Source organism: Manis javanica, chromosome 17 (assembly GCF_040802235.1).
Source record: "Manis javanica isolate MJ-LG chromosome 17, MJ_LKY, whole genome shotgun sequence".
In the NCBI taxonomy this organism is placed as follows: Eukaryota; Metazoa; Chordata; class Mammalia; order Pholidota; family Manidae; genus Manis; species Manis javanica.
In genome coordinates this window covers 16,499,286-16,521,161 of record NC_133172.1, presented here as the reverse complement: position 1 = coordinate 16,521,161, position 21,876 = coordinate 16,499,286, and the positions used below count along the sequence as shown (strand labels likewise).

At 37.0% G+C, this 21,876-nt stretch overlaps 1 protein-coding gene across 1 annotated transcript in view; it reads right to left on the bottom strand.

The window, feature by feature from the left end:
- Positions 1 to 1,023: 1,023 nt before the first annotated feature.
- The window catches only part of ZNF790 (zinc finger protein 790), a 49,998-nt gene continuing 29,145 nt past the window's right edge, over positions 1,024 to 21,876 (bottom strand). The window contains 6 exon segments of the mRNA XM_037013916.2: positions 1,024 to 3,179; positions 3,181 to 3,402; positions 3,482 to 3,789; positions 17,514 to 17,609; positions 17,903 to 18,029; positions 19,050 to 19,117. Coding sequence (XP_036869811.2) covers positions 2,427 to 3,179; positions 3,181 to 3,402; positions 3,482 to 3,789; positions 17,514 to 17,609; positions 17,903 to 18,029; positions 19,050 to 19,058 — 1,515 coding nt within the window. The 5' untranslated portion in view covers positions 19,059 to 19,117 and the 3' untranslated portion in view covers positions 1,024 to 2,426.

Here is a 21,876-nt window from a genome sequence, read left to right as displayed (position 1 = left end):
AACGATAATTATCAACATTCACAAACATGTCAATACAGTAGGGGGTTTAAGAAGCATGTACCTCAGGCAGTCAAGGAGATCCAGAAATTCACTATGAATTAGAAGCACAAGATATACCCACTGATACTAAAATAAACAAGGCAGTCTAGGCCAAAGGAAAGAGGAATATTCCATATTTATCTATATATGGATGTCCAGAAAACTCTATTATTTTTCTCAAAACACTTGTCACCAGAAAAAAAATCTAGTCAGCCTGAGGAATAGCTTATTAAAATAAAGTGATACAACAAAAAAATTCCTTTTCCCCACACAAGTTGGGAAATTCCATAGAAGGTAACAGTTTTGGAGGGTACTGTTCCCTAGTACTATTTAACCCCTCTTAATGAACTGAGTAACAAATGTGTTAAATACATGTACACATACCATTCTTTTTCTCATGTAATACTAAAAGATACCAAGAAAATGCACTTAGTGTAAGTACTGAATTGAGAAGGTACACTTTCATCATTGATATCTTGCTGTCAGATGTAAACTACAGAATTACAACCCATCCAGATCAGTGGTTAAATACTCTGGGTAAATATCACTTTACTATTACTTTTTCCCATATATTCATGAATGAAATTACTCTAGATTGTGTTTTTCAAGGGCTCTTTCGCATCTAATTTTATCAGAATTATGTTAGTATTTTAACATAAGCAGCAATTTTTCCATAGGATTTTCTGTTCCTTCCAGAGTTTTTCTTTTCCAATTGTTAAAAAAAGTTTTGGCCTCTCTAGCTACTTTCAAAATTTCATCTTTTAAAACATTTTCCTAGAAAATAAACCACTATATTTAAAAGTCATGTCTAATAAAGGTTGTATTTATGTGACCATTAAAAAGTTCTCTAGTTGTCTATTTTTCTTTTCTTATCATAATGTGGAGATATTGCTAAAGTCTCATAGTTTTCTTCAAATAAATTTTGACTTAAAAACATGATTTAAAATTTTTAAGAATTTCTGTATTTTTAAAAAATTTGTTCTGATTTGACATTTGCTTTGTTTTCCTTAAAATTTTCCATCAGTTCATTTGGGGCATTTCCACTTATTCTAGCATATTCAGTTGAGTAGCCATGATTTAATCTGACAAGCATTTGGATTCCACAATATGACAGGCACTGTCCTAAGTGCTGTAGATACAGTGGTGACAAAAAGTAAACTGCCTTCAATTTTCTTAGTTTTAAAGATAGAACAATTTCCATTGAGAATAGCTATGGTCACTTTCATAGGATTTGATACAACAGCAGTCTCATTATCATTCAAATCTAAATAGCCTGTAATTTCACTTTTGATTTGCTCATTAATCAGAGAATTGTTTATATATATACATAACGAGAGAGAGAGAACTAAATTTCTAAGAGATCAGAATGCATTTGGCTATTTTCTAGCTTCTAAATTTTAATTGTGATGATAAGATGGATATGACATCTGCTTTAGAAATCTGTTAGAGACAAAAAACTCACAAATGCCTTTTTAAAAAATACTGCTAATCACTCAAAAACCCTTTTCTTTAAAACTATAGGTTTTTTTATAGTATGATTTTTTTATGCAACAAATGTAATTAATACTAGTTTAAAGCTTTCTTCCCTTCATTCTATTTTACTGGTTTTTATTCAGAATTAACATTTTTCCTGTTCAGGATGACACACATACAGATGCCGTTTTTATCTATAATCTTATACTCTTAAGCTCTTCTTCTCATAGAAATGTTAATAATATTAATGATGGTCACTCAGTCATTTGAATCTTCAAACTAATTAACCTTTATAATCTAACAAGTAAGCACATGTGGATTTCAGTTACTTTCCAAAAAGTACAGAGATGTGTTGAAACTAAAGACATGGCAAATAAATTGTATGACATAGCTCAAGGTTTTCCAGACTAGTTATATAACATATGCTTGTCTTTGGTATTTTCTGGAAGTGCAACCAGATGTCAGTAGTGAAAGGAAGGTTTTTCCACATGAATTAAGTTTAAACTCTATGCAGCATATTACCAGTGATGTGGACATTTTGAGAATGATTCAAAATGGATTCACACTATCATCTAATTCACAGGGTTTTCCCTAATATTCCATAACAGACAATCAATGAATACTTTCCTGTATTTCAATAGATTGCATTATGAATTCTTTGCTGTTAAGTGTGTTGTGTGCTCTGTCAAAAATTCTTGCACTATTACAGTGTGGAATTTCTCAAAATGAATTAACTGACATCAACAAGTCAGGAATAAAGGCTTTCCTACATTTTTATATTCTAAGATTTTACACAAGTGAAAGAAAGTGAGAACTTGGAGAAAATGCTGTGTCAAAATTTTTATACTCACAGGATTTCTCAAAAGTGTAAATACTCTGGTGTTGAGCCAAGTTTGAGTCATGACTGAAAGTGTTCACATAGTCTTTCCATTGATTCTCTGATGTCGAGTAAGTTGTGAACCCCAAAGAAAGGCTTTTCCACATTCTTCACATTCATAGGTTCTCTTTCCAGTATGGATTTTCTGATGTCTATTAAGTTCTGAACCACGAAAAAAAGTCTTCCCACATTCCTTACATTCATAGTTTCTCTCACCTGCATGAATTTTCTGATGTCGATTAAACTCTGAGACATGAAGAAAGGATTTTCCACATTCCTTACATTCATGGAGTTTCCTCTCATGAAATTTCTCATGTTGAGCAAGATATGAGGCCCACATAAAAGTCTTCCCACATTGCTTACATTCATAAGGTTTCCTACCAACATGAATTTGCTGATGTTGGGCAAGGTGTGAACTCCAGATATAGGCTTTCCCACATTTCTCACATTCATAGGGTTTCCTGCCAACATGAACATTCTGATGTTGAGCAAGATTTGAACCACGAATAAAGGCTTTTCCACACTCCTTACATTTATGAGATTTCTCACTAGTATGAATTCTCTGATGTTGAGTTAGGTATGAGCTGCGAGTAAAAGCTTTCCTGCACTGCTTACATTCATATGGTTTTTCACCAGTGTGAATTCTCTGATGTTTAGTAAGATGTGATTGCTGACTAAAGGCCTTCCTACATTCCTTACATTCATAGGGTTTTTCACCAGTATGAATTCTCTGATGTCGAGCAAGATCTGAACCACAACTAAAGGCCTTTCCACATTCCTTACATTCATTAAGATTTCTCACCAGTATGAATACGCTTATGGACACTAAGTTGTGAATGAAATCTAAAGGCCTTTCCACATTCCTTACATTTAAAAGGTTTTTCACCAGTATGAATTCTCCTATGCCCAGTAAGACTCGAATGCAAACTAAAAGCCTTCCCACATTCTTTACAGTCATATGTTTTCTTAGCAGTGTGAACTGTCTGATATTGAGTAAGCTCTGAATCAGGAAGTCTTTGCACATTCATCACCTTCAGAAAATTTCTCATCAGTGTGAATTGATTGATGTTGAAAACAGTCTGATCCAGAACAAAAGGCTTTCCCACATTCTTTAAAGTCACTTGGTTTCTTTCCTGTATTAAGTATCTGATGTAGATTAAAAGCCAAGTTCTGGTTAAAAGTGGACATTTTTTCACAGGTGAGTATAATATGCTTGAAACATTCTTCCTGATTTTTCCATTGCATTTCAAACTGACCATTGCTTTCCCAATTACCTCTAAAACATAAACGTTCAAGACTGTGTTTTTTACAGATTTTCGTTGTATCCCATTGAGATAATTCTCTCTCAAAAACGGTATTTTCTTGTGATAACTTCTTGGTCTGACACCTTGACTGCATGTCTGAAAGATAAGAAGATAAATTCATACCGTTTTATTGTTCAAAAAGAAATGCAACTTCTACTATACATATAAGAAGTAAATCCTAAAATAAACAAAGCACACAAGAAAGAAATGGCTTAAAAATTTTTCAAATTCTGGGCAATATGAAAAAAAGGGAAGAAATAAATAGAAATTAGAACTAATAAAAGCTGAGGCAAGTGATTACCTTATTAACGATATAAAGTTCTATTTTGGTCAAATTCATCTGAGCAGTTTAAAAAAATGATTGCTCAGATACCTCCCCAATCATGGCATACCAATTTAAAGACTTATGACTACTTTACTAAGTAGGGAATAATTAACACTTAGCACACGTTAAGCATTAAAAAGATAATTCTGTAAAAAATGCACTAGAAGACAAAAAAAGTACAGAGGTAGAATTTAGGATGGAGTAAAGGATATTACAGAAGCTAGTAAGCACAATCAGAATCAATCATGTGATAATGTAACACATCTCACTGTCTAATCCCTTCCATCTCTATTGAAATGGGTACATACACTGCTTACATATTAATTTCTGTATAAATAGGAGGAAACAAAAGCATATACAGGCTAGCTCCAAGTTTAAATATGCAGAAATGTAATCTTTATCTATTTACTTATTCTTCCATCTGCTTTTTGTACATTTAAAGATGTCATCCTGCTCATTTCCTCTACTGTGTATAGCCAAGTCACTTTTTTGTCCCATGATCCCAATCAACATGCTTTTATTTCTTCTTGAGCTTATAGTATTGCTCAGCCATTCCGTTTTATGTTTTCAAGCTTTTTCCAGGTATTCTTTTTCCTACCCTTCTATCCAAGGTCACTGAAAATATCCCAGGGAATATTTACAGATTTTCAAGTACTATATAAGATACTAATGATGAATATCTTATATAGTTCTGAGCTTAATAACAGGAATGTTGGGAAAGAATAGAGCATCAGTCCAAATTAATATCTGGGAAGTGATCTGGTCTAGAGTTAACAGACTGCCAGGAACTCAGGAACACTGTGCATGCTGATTTAGGTGAAAGGAAATAATTATGGGTAGTAGTTGAAATAGGAAAATAGCTTGAGAAATATGCCAAGGGAGGGGTCTGGCATGAGCTAGGAGTAAACAGGGCTCCTCTGTTGACTCGTTTTTGCTATGTGCTTAGGATTCAATGAAACTGTCATATACTTGAGCCATAAATTTTTCTTGGAAGGACAGAGGTGGGAACTGAGCAAGTACTCTAGCAGTAACTGAATGTCTGAGCAGTAGCACACAGTAGTGGAAAGATGGCAGACCACAGTTTCAGGCTCAGCTGTTTTTAGTAAAACCATCCTTAGATAATGAGAAAATTACTGAGCTTGACTAAGCTCTAATTTTTCTGTATGATACATAGGGATGATAAGGATAATTATTTTAGGATGTTTATTAAGGGTACTGAGATGATATACTATTTTTATGAAGTGCCTGACACAGAGCAGGTGCTGAACAACAAAGCAGATAATGAAGAGGAAGATTAGAGAAAAATGTGGGAATGTGGGCATGGAAATGGTTTAACAGTATCTCACATAGAAGCTACTACTCAGAAAGGAGCAATTAGCAATTGTGCTAATTATTGCAGACAAGTAGTTTAGGATAAATGGAAAAAATACTGAAGGGCTATAAGTCAAAGACATTAAAATCAATTCCCCAAACAAAATCATGTGATGAGAAAATAGCTATTTTGAGTTGCTGCCTAGGCATTTTGCACTATGACAAGACTGCTCACACCCAGACTTTACTTCCTTTCTGTGAGTGTATTGAAACTTCATCTTTAATCAAAATGACCCCAGGGATATGTCTCCCCATGCAAAGGAAAACTCAAAACTAAACAAGTGGGTCTATATCAAACTAAAAAGCTTCTGCACAGCAAAGGAAACCATCAACTATGGGAGAATATATTTGCAAATGATTTATCTGATAAGGGGATAATATACAAAATATATAGAAAACTCCTACACTTCAACAACAAAGGCCAAAGATCCATTTAAAAAATGGGCAGAGGATCTGAACAGACATTTTTCCTGAGAACACATACAGATGGCTAACGGACACATTCAAGATGCTCAGCATTAATTATCAGGGAAATGCAAATAAAACCACAATGAGGTATCACCTCACACCAGAGTGGCAAATATCAACAAGACAAGAAATAACAAGTGCTGCTAAGGATGTCGAGGAAAAGGAACCCTGGTAGACTTCAGGTAGGGTTGTAGCTTGGTACAGCCATGATGGAAGAGAGTATGGAGGTTTTACAAAAATCTAAAAGTAGAAATACCATACAATCCAGCAATTCCACTTCTAGGAATTTACCCAAAGAAAAGGAAATCATTAATTAAAAAATACATGCATCCCTGTGTTTACTGCAGCATTATTTACAATAACCAAGATATGGGACCAACCTAAGCATCCCATCAATAGGTGAATGGGGAAAGATGTGGTACATATATGTACTAGAACATTACTCAGTCACAAAAAGAATGAGACCTTGCTATTTGTGACAACATGGATGGACTTAGAGGGTATTATACTAAGTGAAATAAGTCAGACAAGGAAAGACAAATACCATGTGATTTCACTTACATGTAGAATCTAAAAGAACAAATGACCAAACATCAAAATTGAAATAAGACCTACACAGAGACAAGACTGTGCCATAGAGGAGGGGAAGAAGAGGAATGAGGAAATAGGTAAAGGGGAAAAAATTTGTGAGAATGTTTGATACCTTGATCTGGGTGATGGTTACTTAAGTGTATACACATGTCAAAATTCATCAAGCTCTAGTACACTAAGATTTGTACATTTTATTGTATGTACTTCAATTAAAAAAATAATAACCCCAAGGTTTTCACTTCCCCGAAGTAGGAGCTTGGATACTGAGAGAGCTTCCTGCTGACCCTGAAGTGGGGAAGGGGGGGCTCATGCCTCCCATTCAGCAGGTCATAATATGCATATTCTTAACAATTCACCAGCCACAGGCCCCCAACACATGGCATAAACATGAAACTTATAAATAATGACTCTACTATATTTTTGCTTTATCATCCTCCTATTTTTCACTTCTGTTTAGATTCCAGGCTCTTTACTATGACTCGTGTAAACATCTCTTCTTCATGAAACCCAATATGCTGCTTATGCTGGGACTGAACTAAAGAGGTGGATGTAGCTGGAAAAAATAAAATGGTTTGACTAGAATCACTTGAAATTTATGAGAAAACCAAAAAACCAAAAAAACCACAAGTGGGTCCTCAGCCCTGCTCAGAATTTCTATATGTCTCTACATGTCAAATACAAACACCTATGTATAACTCGGTAGGAGAGAGTCAAGCACCCATAAACAGAACAGAGTTTTTATGGAAATTTAGACTGTGACAGGAGACACAGGATAGATTATTCCACAACTGCTATTTCACTATAACTATATTGGGAGAAAGTATCTCTCTTCTTTATCCCATATACAAACATAAACTACAAGTAAATTAAAGATATAAATGGTAAAAAAAAAAAAATCTTTAAAGCTTGTAAAAGAAAAATGTCTCTACCAAATCTCCACAGGTAATCAAACTTACTAGTAAAATTTTTTTGAAGGATAAATCAAGAAAATGCTATGACTGCTACTATTTGCACACATTGGAGGGCTTAGCCAATTTCTATTATTCAGATTTTCCTGGTACTAGCATTTGGTTCAGAGACTGGCAGACCTTACAACATCTTCTCAGGACTAAGATGCTAAGAGATAGGTGTCCAGGTCTGTCTACAGGGGGAGTTCTAAACATCCCTCATGCTGATTTACAACTGAAGGGCTATAGCCTATGAATATGGGTAAAACAGAGGTAGGAAAAACAAATCAGTTTCAAACCATCTTAGTGACTGAGCAGGGTGATAGAGATTATTAATGAAAACATTAATGCCTTCAGGCACCTGATAAAAACAAATAGAAATATCCTCTATAAAAGAAGATAACTTTAGGCATTAGTTTTACCATTTTGTGAACAGTATCTGGCATAAAATCAATGAAATAACCAGACAATATGAATATGACAATATAGAAATGATAGTAGAAATATCTCTCTAAGAACTCTAGATATTAGAGTTATGAGACAAAGTTTAAAAATAACTATACTCAAGAAGCTAAAAAACAAAGTTGACCATTTCAGTAGAGAACAATAAACTGATAGTGGTCCAAAGAAAAATTCCAAGAGAAAAAGGCTGGAAAAGTCATAAGAGAATCATTATGACACAGAAGATTCAGTCTGAAGATTAAACACAATTGTAAGTGTAGGCTTAGAGGGAAAAGAGAGGAAGAATAGGAAATGAGGCAATATTTGAAAAGAGTTGAGAAATTTCAAACCAAAATCCATAAACAGATGATTGAATAAACACATTAAAGTGTAACCATAAACAGAATACTGAAGCAAAATAGCAAACTATTGATAGATGCAATACAGATGAATCTCAAAATCGTGCTAGCAGGATTGAGAGAGAAGATGGTGGTATGAGTAGTTCAGTGGAAATCTCCTCCCCAAAACATATATATTTATGAAAACACAATAAATACAACTATTCCTAAAAGAGACATCAGTGGATGCAGTACAACAGCCAGGATACATCTACATCTGTGAGAACTCAACATCACACATAGGGGGTAAGATACAAGCTGTGGCCAGGCAGGACCCAAACGCTCCCCCACCCCAGAACCTGGTGGGAAGAAAGGAGTTGGAACGGGGAGGGAGTGAAAGCCCAGGACTGCTAAACAACCAGCTCTAGAAATCCACACCCAGAGTGCAGACACAAGGTGCATGGGATATTAGAGAAACGGAAAAGCAAAACCTGTGGGCAGGTCCCCAATCCAGCGCCCCTGAGACAAAAGAAACACGAGTGCTTCCTGCAAGTCTTAAAGAGACAGGGACCCCACAGCTGGATGAAGTCGTCCCGGCACACTTAGCCAGCAGCTGAGAATCCCGGGAACTTTAGGTGCTCTAACCCCGAGGAGGCAGCACAGCTCTGATGCCCCTCATGGCACTAGGCAGCCTGCCAGTCATTCCTCCAACTGGTGAAGACCCTGACAAACCGGCCCAGGAGTGGGAGACTGGCAGTGCACGCCAGGGGTGGTAGCACTGGAGGGGACCATGAATGGATCACGTGCACCAGTGGCGCCAGAGGGGACCGGGAGCAAATTGTTAGAGCCCACCGTGCTCGCAACCGAATAGCCTGGGTGCAGCCCGCGTGTGCCAGTGGCAGAGGCGCCAGAGGAGCCCGGGAGAGGTCCATGCAGGAGAGGCCCGCGTGCACCTGCAGCGGTGCCAGAGGGAGCAGCCGCGCTCCCAGCAGCCGACCAGAATCCCAGCCCGATGCACACCGCCCGGGCATGACTCAAAGGCTGCTGCTGGTATACAGCTGCACAGCAGGAGTGCCGCTATTGCAGAGCAGTGTACCTGGCATGCCTGCCACTCCCTGCAGGGCTCTGTGCTGCTCTGACGGAGACCCCGCCCACAGCAGCTTGGGGATTAACCCGGTAGCTGCTCCAGGAGTGCAGGTAAGCGACACAGGCAGCAGAGAAGGGCAGGGATCCAGCAAGCAGGAAAGGACACTCTTTTCCCACCCGACACACCCACAACCTGCCTACAGCCACAGCTATCAACATGAAAAGGTAAAAAAAATTTAGTCCAGTCCAAGATAGTTGAGACAACACCTGAGAGAGGAGCTGCAGAGACAGACCTAACCAGTCCCCCTGAAAAAGAATTCAAAATAAAAATCATAAACATGCTGACAGAGCTGCAGAGAAATATGCAAGAGCTAAGGGATGACGTCCGGAGGGAGATTACAGAAGTGAAACAATCTCTGGAAGGATTTATAAGCAGAATGGATAAGATGCAAGAGGCCACTGATGGAATAGAAACCAGAGAACAGGAACTCATAGAAGCTGACGCAGAGAGAGATAAAAGGATCTCCAGGAATGAAACAATATTAAGAGAACTGTGAGACCAATCCAAAAGGAACAATATCCGCATTGTAGAGGTACCAGAAGAAGAAGAGAGAGAAAAAGGGATAGAAAGTGTCTCTGTAGAAATAATTGCTGAGAACTTCCCCAAACTGGGGGAGGAAATAGTTGCTCAGACTATGGAAGCACACAGAAGTCCCAAGAGAAGGGACCCAAAAAGGACAACACCAAGACACATAATAATTAAAATGGCAAAGATCAAGGACAAGGACAGAGTATTAAAGGCAGCCAGAGAGAGAAAAAAGGTCACCTACAAAGGAAAACCCATCAGGCCATCATCAGACTTCTCAACAGAAACCTTACAGGCCAGAAGAGAATGTCATGATATATTTAATGCAATGAAACAGATGGGCCTTGAACCAAGAATACTGAATCCAGCACGATTATCATTTAAATATGAAGGAGGGATTAAAGAATTCCCAGACAAGCCAAAGTTGAGGGAATTTGACTCCCACACAACACCTCTACAGGGTATCGTAGAGGGACTGCTCTAGATGGGAGCTCTCCTAAAAAGAGCACAGAACAAAACACCCAACACATGAAGGATGGAGGAGGAGGAATAATAAGGGAGAGAAATAATCATCAGACTGTGTTTATAATAGCTCAATAAGCGAGTTAAGACAGACAGTAAGGTAGTAAAGAAGCTAACCTTGAACCTCTGGTAACCACGAACCTAAGCCTGCAATGGCAATAAGTACATATCTTTCAATAACCATGCTAAATGTAAATGGACTGAATACACCGACCAAAAGACTCAGAGTAATAGAATGGATAAAAAATAAAGACCCATCTATATGCTGCTTACAAGAGACTCACCTCAAACCCAAAGACATGCACAGACTAAAAGCCAAGGGATGGAAAAAGATATTTCATGCAAACAACGGGAGAGAAAAGCAGGTGTTGCAATACTAGTATCAGAGAAAATAGATTTCAAAATAAAGAAAGTAACAAGAGACAAAGAAAGAGATTACATAATGATAAAGGGCTCAGTCCAACAAAAGGATATAACCATTATAAACATATATGCACCTAATACAGGAGCACCAATATATGTGAAACAAATACTAACAGAATTAAGGGAGAAAACAGAATGCAATGCATTTATTTTGGGAGACTTTAACGCACCACTCACTCCAAAGGACAGCTCCAACAGTCAGAAAATAAGTAAGGACACAGAGGCACGGAACAACACACAAGAACAGATTGACCTAATAGACATCTATAGAACTCTACATCCAAAAGCAACAGGATACACATTCTTCTCAAGTGCACATGGAATATTCTCCAGAATAGACCACATGCTAGGCCACAAAAAGAGCCTCAGCAAATTCCAAAATATTAAAATCCTACCAACCAACTTTTCAGACCACAAAGGTATAAAACTAGAAACAAATTGTACAAAGAAAGCAAAAAGGCTCACAAACACATGGAAGATTAACAACATGCTCCTAAATAATCAATGGATCAACGAACAAATTAAAATTGAGATCCAGCAATAAATTGAAACAGATGACAACAACACAAAGCCTCAACTTCTGTGGGACGCAGCAAAAGCAGTCTTAAGAGGAAAGTATATAGCAATCCAGGCATATTTAAAGAAGGAAGAACAATCCCAGATGAATAGTCTAATGTCACAATTATCGAAATTGGTAAAAGAAGAACAAATGAGGCCTAAGGTCAGCATAAGGAGGGACATAATAAAGATCAGAGAAGAAATAAATAAAATTGAGAAGAATAAAACAATAGAAAAAAATCAATGAAACCAAGAGCTGGTTCTTTGAGAAAATAAACAAAATAGATAAGCCTCTAGCCAGACTTATTAGGAGAAAAAGAGAGTCAACACACATCTACAGAATCAGAAACGAGAAAGGAAAAATCACCACGGACCCCACAGAAATACAAAGAATTACTAGAGAATACTATGAAAACCTATATGCTGACAAGCTGGAAAACCTAGGAGAAATGGACAACTTCCTAGAAAAATACAACCTTCCAAGACTGACCCAGAAAGAAACAGAAAATCTAAACAGACCAATTACCACCAATGAAATTGAATCAGTAATCAAAAAACTACCCACGAACAAAACCCCCGGGCCAGATGGATTTACCTCAGAATTTTATCAGACACATAGAGAAGACATAATACCCATTCTCCTTAAAGTCTCCAAAAAATAGAAGAGGAGGGAACACTCCCAAACTCATTCAATGAAGCCAACATCACCCTAATACCAAAACCAGGCAAAGACTCTACCAAAAAAGAAAACTACAGACCAATATCCCTGATGAACGTAGATGCAAAAATACTCCACAAAATATTAGCAAACCGAATTCAAAAATACATCAAAAGAATCATATACCATGACCAAGTGGGATTCATCCTAGGTGTGCAAGGATGGTACAACATTCGAAAATCCATCAACATCATCCACCACATCAACAAAAAGGAGGACAAAAACCACATGATCATCTCCATAGATGCTGAAAAAGCATTCGACAAAATTCAACATCCATTCATCATAAAAACTCTCAAGAAAATGGGCATAGAGGGCAAGTATCTCAACATAATAAAGGCCATATGATAAACCCACAGCTGACATCATACTGAACAGCAAGAGGCTGAAAGCTTTTCCTCTGAGATCGGGAACAAGAAAGGGATGCCCAGTCTCCCCACTGTTATTCAACGTAGTACTGGAGGTCCTAGCCACGGCAATTAGACAAAGCAAAGAAATACAAGGAATCCAGATTAGTAAAGAGGAAGTGAAACTGTCACTATTTGCAGATGACATGATATTGTACATAAAAAACCCTAAAGACTCCACTCCAAAACTACTAGAACTAATATCAGAATTCAGCAAAGTTGTTGGATACAAAATTAACACACAGAAATCATCTGTGGTTTTCCTATACACTAACAATGAACTAATAGAAAGAGAAACCAGGAAAACAATTCCATTCACAACAGCATCAAAAAGAATAAAATACTTAGGAATAAACCTAATCAAGGAAGTGAAAGACCTATACCCTGAAAACTACAAGACACTCTTAAGAGAAATTAAAGAGGACACGAACAAATGGAAACTCATCCCATGCTCATGGCTAGGAAGAATTAATATCGTCAAAATGGCCATCCTGCCCAAAGCAATATACAGATTCGATGCAATCCCTATCAAATTACGAATAGCATTCTTCAATGAACTGGGACAAATAGTTCAAAAATTCATGTGGAACCTCCAAAGACCCAGAATAGCCAAAGAAATCCTGAGAAGGAAGAAAAAAGTGGGAGGGATCTCGCTCCCCAACTTCAAGCTCTACTACAAAGCCACAGTAATGAAGACAATTTGGTACTGGCACAAGAACAGAACCACAGACCAGTGGAACAGAACAGAGACTCCAGACATTAACCCAAACATATATGGCCAATTAATATTTGCTAAAGGAGCCATGGACATACAATGGGGAAATGACAGTCTCTTCAACAGATGGTGCTGGCAAAACTGGACAGCTACATGTAAGAGAATGAAACTGGATCACTGTCTAACCCCATACACAAAAGTAAATTCGAAATGGATCAAAGACCTGAATGTAAGTCTTGAAGCCATAAAACTCTTAGAAAAAAACATAGGCAAAAATCTCATGGACATAAACATGAGTGACTTCTTCATGAACGTATCTTCCTGGGCAAGGGAAACAAAAGCAAAAATGAACAAGTGTGACTATATTAAGCTGAGAAGCTTCTGTACAGCAAAGGACACTATCAACAGAACAAAAAGGTATCCTACAGTATGGGAGAATATATTCATAAATGACAGATCTGATAAAGGATTGACATCCAAAATATATAAAGAGCTCACACACCTCAACAAAAAGCAAATAATCCAATTAAAAAATGGGCAGAGGAGCTGAATAGACAGTTCTCTAAAGAAGAAATTCAGATGGCCAACAGACACATGAAAAGATTCTCCACATCGCTTGTCATCAGAGAAATGCAAATTAAAGCCACAATGAGGTATCACCTCACTCCAGTAAGGATCACCATCATCGAAAGGACAAACAACAACAAACGTTGGCGAGGTTGTAGAGAAAGGGGAACCCTCCTACACTGCTGGTGGGAATGTAAATTAGTTCAACCATTGTGGAAAGCAGTATGGAGGTTCCTTCGAACGCTCAAAATAGAAATACCTTTTGACCCAGGAATTCCAATTCTGGGAATTTACCCTAAGAATGCAGCACTCCAGTTTGAAAAAGACAGATGCACCCCTATGTTTATCACTGCACTATTTACAATAGCCAAGATATGGAAGCAACCTAAATGTCTATCAGATGTGGTACATATACACAATGGAATATTATGCAGCCATAAGAAAAAAACAGATCCTACCATTCGCAACAACATGGATGGAGCTAGAGGGTATTATGCTCAGTGAAATAAGCCAAGCAGAGAAGGACAAGTACCAAATGATTTCACTCATATGTGGAGTATAAGAACAAAGGAAAACTGAAGGAACAAAACAGCAGTAGAATCACAGAACCCAAGAATGGACTAACAGTTACCAAAGGGAAAGGGACTGTGGAGGATGGGTGGGAAGGGAGGGAGAAGGGCGGGGAAAAAGAAAGGTGGCATTATGATTAGCATGTATAGTGTGTGTGGGGGGGCATAGGGAGGGCTGTGCAACACAGAGAAGACAAGTAGTGATTTTACAGCATCTTGGTATGCTGATGGACAGTGACTGTGAAGGGGTATGTGGGGGGGGGGGGACTTGGTGAAGGGGGGAGCCAGTAAAAATAATATTCTTCATGTAATTATAGATTAATGATACCAAAATTTAAAAAAAATCGTGCTAGCAAAAGAAACAAAGTCAAATAAAGAGTACATGTTGCATAATTCAATTTAATGAAGATTCTAGAACAAAGGAAATAATCTAGAGTTATAGAAAGCAGGTCAGTGATTGCATGGAGATGAGTGTAGGAGGGATTGATAGCAAAGGGGCACAAGGAAATTTGGCAATGCCTGAGGTGTCTTGATTATGGTGATTATGTCATGGATGTATATATATATATATATATATATACATCAAATCAGATCAAACATATACTTCAAATATATGCAGTTTGTTGTCCTTCAACAACACTTTGAGTTGTAAACTAACAATTTTGCACCAAAACTAGAGTCCTCAAAAACATAAAGATAAATATCCTTTCAGCCAGTCTCTCCAGGCATTAGTGTATTAGTGTTTTCTTTTTGTAGACACCCATTCACACTACAAAAACAAAGTATTAAGCCAGGAAATGATAAGGACAGATCAAACGCAGCAGCAGACATTTATCAAATAAACACAAGCAGTAAGTTGATAAACAAACTGGGTGAAATATCCACCCTCAAAAGAAATCAGTAGCCTTTATCATATTAAATTATTCAAAGGTTGTAATTTAAAACAACTCATTTGTAGCATGGTTACATTGAAACTGATATTGTCCCTGACCAACATATGAACCATGCCCTCCAATCCTTCAGAAAATGTAAGTATTAATGACCACATATGCAAATGCAATCAAGTAGTAGCTACCTTCAAGACACTCATGTGCTTACCATGAATCAGTTGTTTCCAAACATGTTTATAATAATTGTTCTTGATATTTTAATTATGTACTTTAATAACATTATATAAAGAAATTAGAGAAAGATTGTGTTTATGAAAGCAAAGATGAATGTTCTAGAAATGTTTATTCAAGGATACACATTTCAGTAGTTGGGAGTCCATTATAAAGACTGGAAACAAACAAACAGATTTTACACTAAGACTGCCTAAATTCTCATCCCAATAAGAAAATGTAGCCAAGAAATTAGGAAAATGAGTTATTGGCATGGTTAATATTAAGAAAGAATAAGGAGAACTTCAATTATGGAGAACATGTCCTGGCCCTGTATGGAAACATAGGTGAAAACTGTTATGGTTGTAAGTAATTACAGATTGTTTAAGGCATTTATGTAATTTCATATGATTTAAAATAACTTTGTCAATGATTGATCAATTAGCTATCTTAAATTAGTTGGCATGTGATCCTCTAACTATAACCTTTGGCCAAGGAATCTCATATCTGAGACACAATCATCATCCAATGTGAAAAAACCTCCATAAATATTGATGTGTACCAAGAGTGGTAACTCCAGAAACAAAAAATGAAGAACAATCTTAATATACAATATATTAATATTGTTACTTAATATATAATTAATATATAGTAATATTCATAATATGTGAAAATAAACTAAAATTTAAAAGGTACATTCTTTTATTTTAGGGAATAAAAATATAAAATAAAATTGTATTAGCCTTATGAAACAGAGTATGTCTCTTAAAAAGCTTTTATTGTAAAATTTAGATTCACAAGAGTTCTAAAGATTGTTCAGGCAGAGAGTCCTGCATGCCCCTTACCCAGTTATGCCCAATCTACATGTTACATAATTATAGCATATCATCAACCATATGAAAATGGCATTGGCACAATGCATGTGTATAGCTGTGTCCTTTTATCACACATGTGGATTTCTGTAACCACCACTACAATCAAGATACAGAACTGGACCATCACCAACAAACATGCTGCCTCACCTGCTCCCTTTTTATATCATAACCACCATTACCACTCCTGCTGCCCATCACTAAATGCTGACAACCACTGACATGTTTTCAACCTCTGCGATTTTGTGATTTCCAGAATGTGGTATAAATAGATTCATATAGTATGAGACTGGCATTCTTCATTCATCATAACATCCTTGAGATTCATTAAGTTGCCGCATGTATCAGTAGTTTGGCAAAAGAACAAGTTTAAAACATAAATATAGTTCCTGGAATTTAAAAACACAATTGTAATATGGAAATAAAATTTATTTTCTTCACTTGGTATTACAAGTAAAAATGAAGTCCAATACTATGTTATTTCAATCTGAGTCCTGCCCATAATGGAAAATTCATCAGTACCATCTACTTGCCAAATATGCGCCTTGCTTCCTCTTGATAGGCAGGCTTGTATTTCTGACCCTGCACTTTCTTCCTTGTGCCCCTTTAGCTCTAACCTCTCTTCTGCCACTTCCTCTTCACTGTTACCAGAAACCACTTTCACCTATTCTGATTTTCAACCAATTTCTTAATGGACTATATACTCTTTGTTAACTCTTCTTAACCCAAAATGAAGTTACAAATCGACATATATTGGTTAAAAGAATGAATTAATGAGTGCTGGAAAAGCAGAAGCAAGGGGAAATGAGGCAAAATAAGAAAAACTCAAGAGATAACAGGTAAAATGAAAAACAGGGCCAAAAATGTTTTCTTAAAGGAGTGAAGAAATTTATAATATCTAAATTTTAAAAAGGGTGATGTGGGAAGACATGATTCAAACTATTGATGAACTGACCACTAGAGAAAAAGAATGACTTACCTTTTTGTAAAACAAGGCGAAAATGAGGGCACTGAAATGGAATGGTATTTGGAGGTGATGAGAAGTTTCATTTGAAAAGGTTACTTTTGTCTCTAGGTCTCAGGCCTTGACCCACATGTTTCTGGCCTTGGAGGGGGAGACTCTAGACCAGTATTTCTGAGATGTTGCTGCTTCAGTAAACAGAGGGGCTGTTATATGCAATGATGGCTTCCCTGTGCCTGCTCAGCCCCCACTCACCTGGGTAAGGGTGTCTTGTCTCATCCTTCAAGGCCATCCAGGGCTCTTTCCCCTTCTCCAGTAAAGAAAACACATCTGGCTGATAAATGCAAAACCCTGATCAGAAGATAATAGGAAATGACCATGCGGTAAGGGCTCCAAAATTCGCATCTAGTCCCTTAGTTATTAAGGAAGAAAGACAGTGATAGGAAGTGCAAGAAAAAGACACAAAGGATTTCTAAAGGATGGCGAAGATGAAGATTCCCAATGACGGTGACTATTGACAGATTTACAAAGCACAAAACATTTTCCCAGAAAGAAGTCAGAAATTCCCCTAAATGCTTGAAAGGCAATCTAAAAATTCACAATGTAAAAAGCAGGAATTTCTAGAATCAAATTCTGCATCTTACCCAGGGAGACTAGGTTGCTGTAGTTCTCCAACATCACATCTCTGTACAAATCTCTCTCTTTCAAATCCAGGTAGTCCCACTCCTCCTGGGAGAGGTCTACAGCTACATCCCTGAACATCACCAGCTGCTGTAATGACAAAGCCCAAGCATCAATGGTGAATTAAAGTAAATCTCTTGGATGGGGAAAAGATGGAACAGGGCACTGAAGTTAAAGTCGTATACACACTGAGTGAAAAACTGGGGTTGGTTGCCTATGGTATGGGGATAAATGACCTTGGAATTAGTGTGACTAAAGCCAAGGGCCTACATACTCTTAAAACCTTCTGTTGCTCAGTCACTACATCCTATGACCTTCCAGTAACAAACACCAATAAAAGAGGATGGCGGCCCAGAATAATCGACATTGTATGACTTCTTAGTTGGTAGCACTAAGAGGCTACACCAGCCTGGAATGACTAACTCCAGATTTATTATGTAAGAAAAATTTTTCTTATGCTACTTGAGTTAAATTTTCTATTAGTTGAAGTTCTAAAGATTTTTAAGAGATACACTCCCTAACTGAATACTGTTTTCTGTGAATGCCCATTTCCTGTGGAGAATGTGTAAAATTTCTAGGCTCTCATCTAAATACCTGACAATCAACATGTCTTCTTAATAATATTGATCCCTCACTGACTTCCTGGAAAGACCCCAGATCTCTATGAATTTATCCTCCCATCATATCCCTTTATCTAAAAGCAGGACAAGTGTCACATACTAAAATGTATACTAACACCAACTCCCATCTTTCCTCATTGAAACACCCCTATTCTGCAGAGTAAATACAAGCTTTCATGTAATGTGTCTCTTTTAGTCACTCAGTTCCACATTGTTAAGCCATAGTCTGGAAAAGCAAGTACCTACTCTTTCCTTTAAGGGAATATATTTCTCTTCCATCAGTGTTCTGTTGAAGTATTAGGACACAGGAGGTACTGAACGCCGCGTTGGAGAAAAGAGGGACACTTAGGCAAGGCCCTGGACTGTTTCACAATGATCACTTATCAGAATGGGTAGTGACTCAGGTAAGCAGTTTGAGGTTAAGGAATAAAAATATTCACATGATGTAACATAAATGGTAATATTTTGGAGAAAAGCAATTCCAACTCACACTGGCCATGACTTAAAATTTCAGGAGTCAACCAATCTTCTTCCAGATTCCTTTCTGTAGAAACAGTCCTGAGAAATCAGAGGTAGAGGGAAAGAATCATGACGTGAGGTTTGCTTCAGAGCTTACAAATGGACTATGAATGCCATTTTTTTCCTTGAAGGAAGGTCAGAGAGAGTCTGTAGAAATCCTGGTCCTGTCCAAGTCCCAAGAGACTCAACTATAGCAGGATAGAGTTTCAGTCTGTATCACTTATGCCAAATCATGACATGGATCAAGATATTCAGGATATGAGCTAAGACCACCCTGAGTTGTCCTGAATATTTTCATCATTAAAAGAAACCCTGTGTCCTTTAGGCTCTCACTCCCTGTCCTCTCAACTCTTCATTCCCTTCCTCCCCCTCTTCCCTAGCCCTAAGTAACCACTAATCCACTTGGTCTCTACAGATCTCCACATTCTGGACTTTCATATGAATGGACTTATTGTGACTGGTTTTTTTTAATTGAGCATAATGTTTTCAAGGTTCATCCAAGCTGTAGCATCTATCAGTGTTTCATTCTTTTCTATGGTTGAATAATATCCCACTGGATGGACAGACCACATTTTGTCTACCCATTCATTGTGTTAATGGATATTTGGACTGTTTCCTTAACTTCATTTTTGGATCGTTCACTGCAAATATATAAAACACAATTGATTTTTTAAAATTATTATCAAATGTACATCATAGTGGTCCTACAGTCTCCCTCCCTCTGCCCCCGCCCATCCCTCTCCCCCTTGGTAACCACTAGTCACTTCACAGTGACTATGAGGTTAATGCTGTTTGTTCCTTCAGTTTTGCTTTGTTTTTATATTCCACAAATGAGTGAAGGTCATTTGGTATTTGTCTTTCTACACCTGGCCTATGGCACTGAGCATAATACCCTCTAGTTCTATTCATGTTGTTGCAAATGGCAGGATTTGTTTTCTTTTTATGGCTGAATAATATTCCATTGTGTATATGTACAACATTTTCTTTACCCATTGAAATACTGATGGACACTTAGGTTGCTCCCATATTTTGGCTAAAAACAAAATTGATTTTTACCTATTGATCTTGTATCCTGAAACCTTGGTAACCTCATTTATTAGTCCTAATAGTTTTTGTATGTGTGGGTTCCTTAGGATTTTGTATATTAAAAAAATCACATCATCTACAAATAGAGATGGCATTACTTCTTTTCCAACATGGACGCTGTTTATTTCTTTTTTTTCAGCTAATACATCTAGTGCAATACTGAACACAAGTGACAAAAGCAGATATTCTTGCCTTGCTCCTGACCAAAGGGGAAAACCATTCAGGCATTCACCATTAAATATGTTAGCTGTCATATTCTTGTAGATGCACTATATCATCTTCTATACATTAAGGAAATTCCCTTTTATTCCCAGTTTATAGAGTATTTTTACAATGAAAGGATACTTGCTTTTGTTAAATGTTTTTTCTGTGTCTATTAAAATAATCATGTGATTTTAATTTTTTTATTTTATTGATATAATTTAATATTTTTGATTTATTGATTTTTGGATGTTCAGACAATCTTGCATTTCTGGCATATGTTTCACTTGGGCATGTTGTATAATTTATTTTATATGTTGCTGGATTTGGTTTGCTAGTATTTTGTTAAGGATTTTTGTACTCATATTCTTATGAGATATGCTTTCTCTAGTTTGGGTATCAGGGTAATAATGGTCTCATCAAATGAGTTGGGAGCTTGGCTATTCTTTAATTGTAGGAGAGAAGACTCAGCGGAACTCAGAGCTGATAGTAAGAGTCTTTCTGAATCAGGTTAGGTTTTGAACAACAAAGAAAGCCTGGATATTCAGAGGGCTCATATTTTAAAGAAATTGTCTTCTACTGCAGTAACACAGGAACTCTTGAGCAGAAGACCCTAGAAAACTACCCGTAATCCAGTCTCCTTCTCACAGCAAAGCACCATTGACAGCTATTCTAGGATAATCTATCATAGTCCCCCCCAAATAACAAAATTAGAAACACTGTGTTCAAAGACAAAAGTTTGAAAAGAGTGTCAAAATTCCCCTATGTATAATGAAAACTCACTAAAAAACATCAGATAAGATTAAAATTACCCAACATTCCAATATAAATAAAATATAATTTATGATACAATCACAGCTCTGAAGCAGAAGTACAGGCACAAACAGTATAAGGATCTCAGGAAAGGGGGGGAAGTGGTGGACAGACTCTATATGACAGTAGAATTCAAGAATGAAAGAGAATATAGGCAAAACCACTTTAGAAATGAGGAATAAACTATAAGGAGTACAAGGTATGACAAACACCACAGAAAGTACATCACGGACAAAGAGTACAGAAATTAGTGAAGAGAACAAAATGAAACAAATGACGAATAATGGAAGAAAAAGGAGAAAGTCAGAGATGATTCAATGTGCAGCTAAGCAGAGCCCCTGAAGATGAAATCCAATCAAGGAAGAGACTATTAAAATCTATGTTTTAGCATCAAGAATAATTTCCTGAAATAAACCATGAATGTATTTAACCAAAAGACACACCATATGACAGGGGGAAATGACCCAGAATTGTCCATATCAGAACATTTCTTAATAATTATTAGACTAAACTAAAACCCATATACAAATATCAAATCACCTATAAGAAAAAGGAAATTCATTTATCAATACTTCTCCACTGCTAAATTCAGTGCTCCAAAAAGTGATTTCCCCTTCAATAAACTCATGTGCAAATAAATGGGGGAGTCAGATTTTATATGTAACCAAGATGCCCTTGAAATATAAAGGATATAAAGA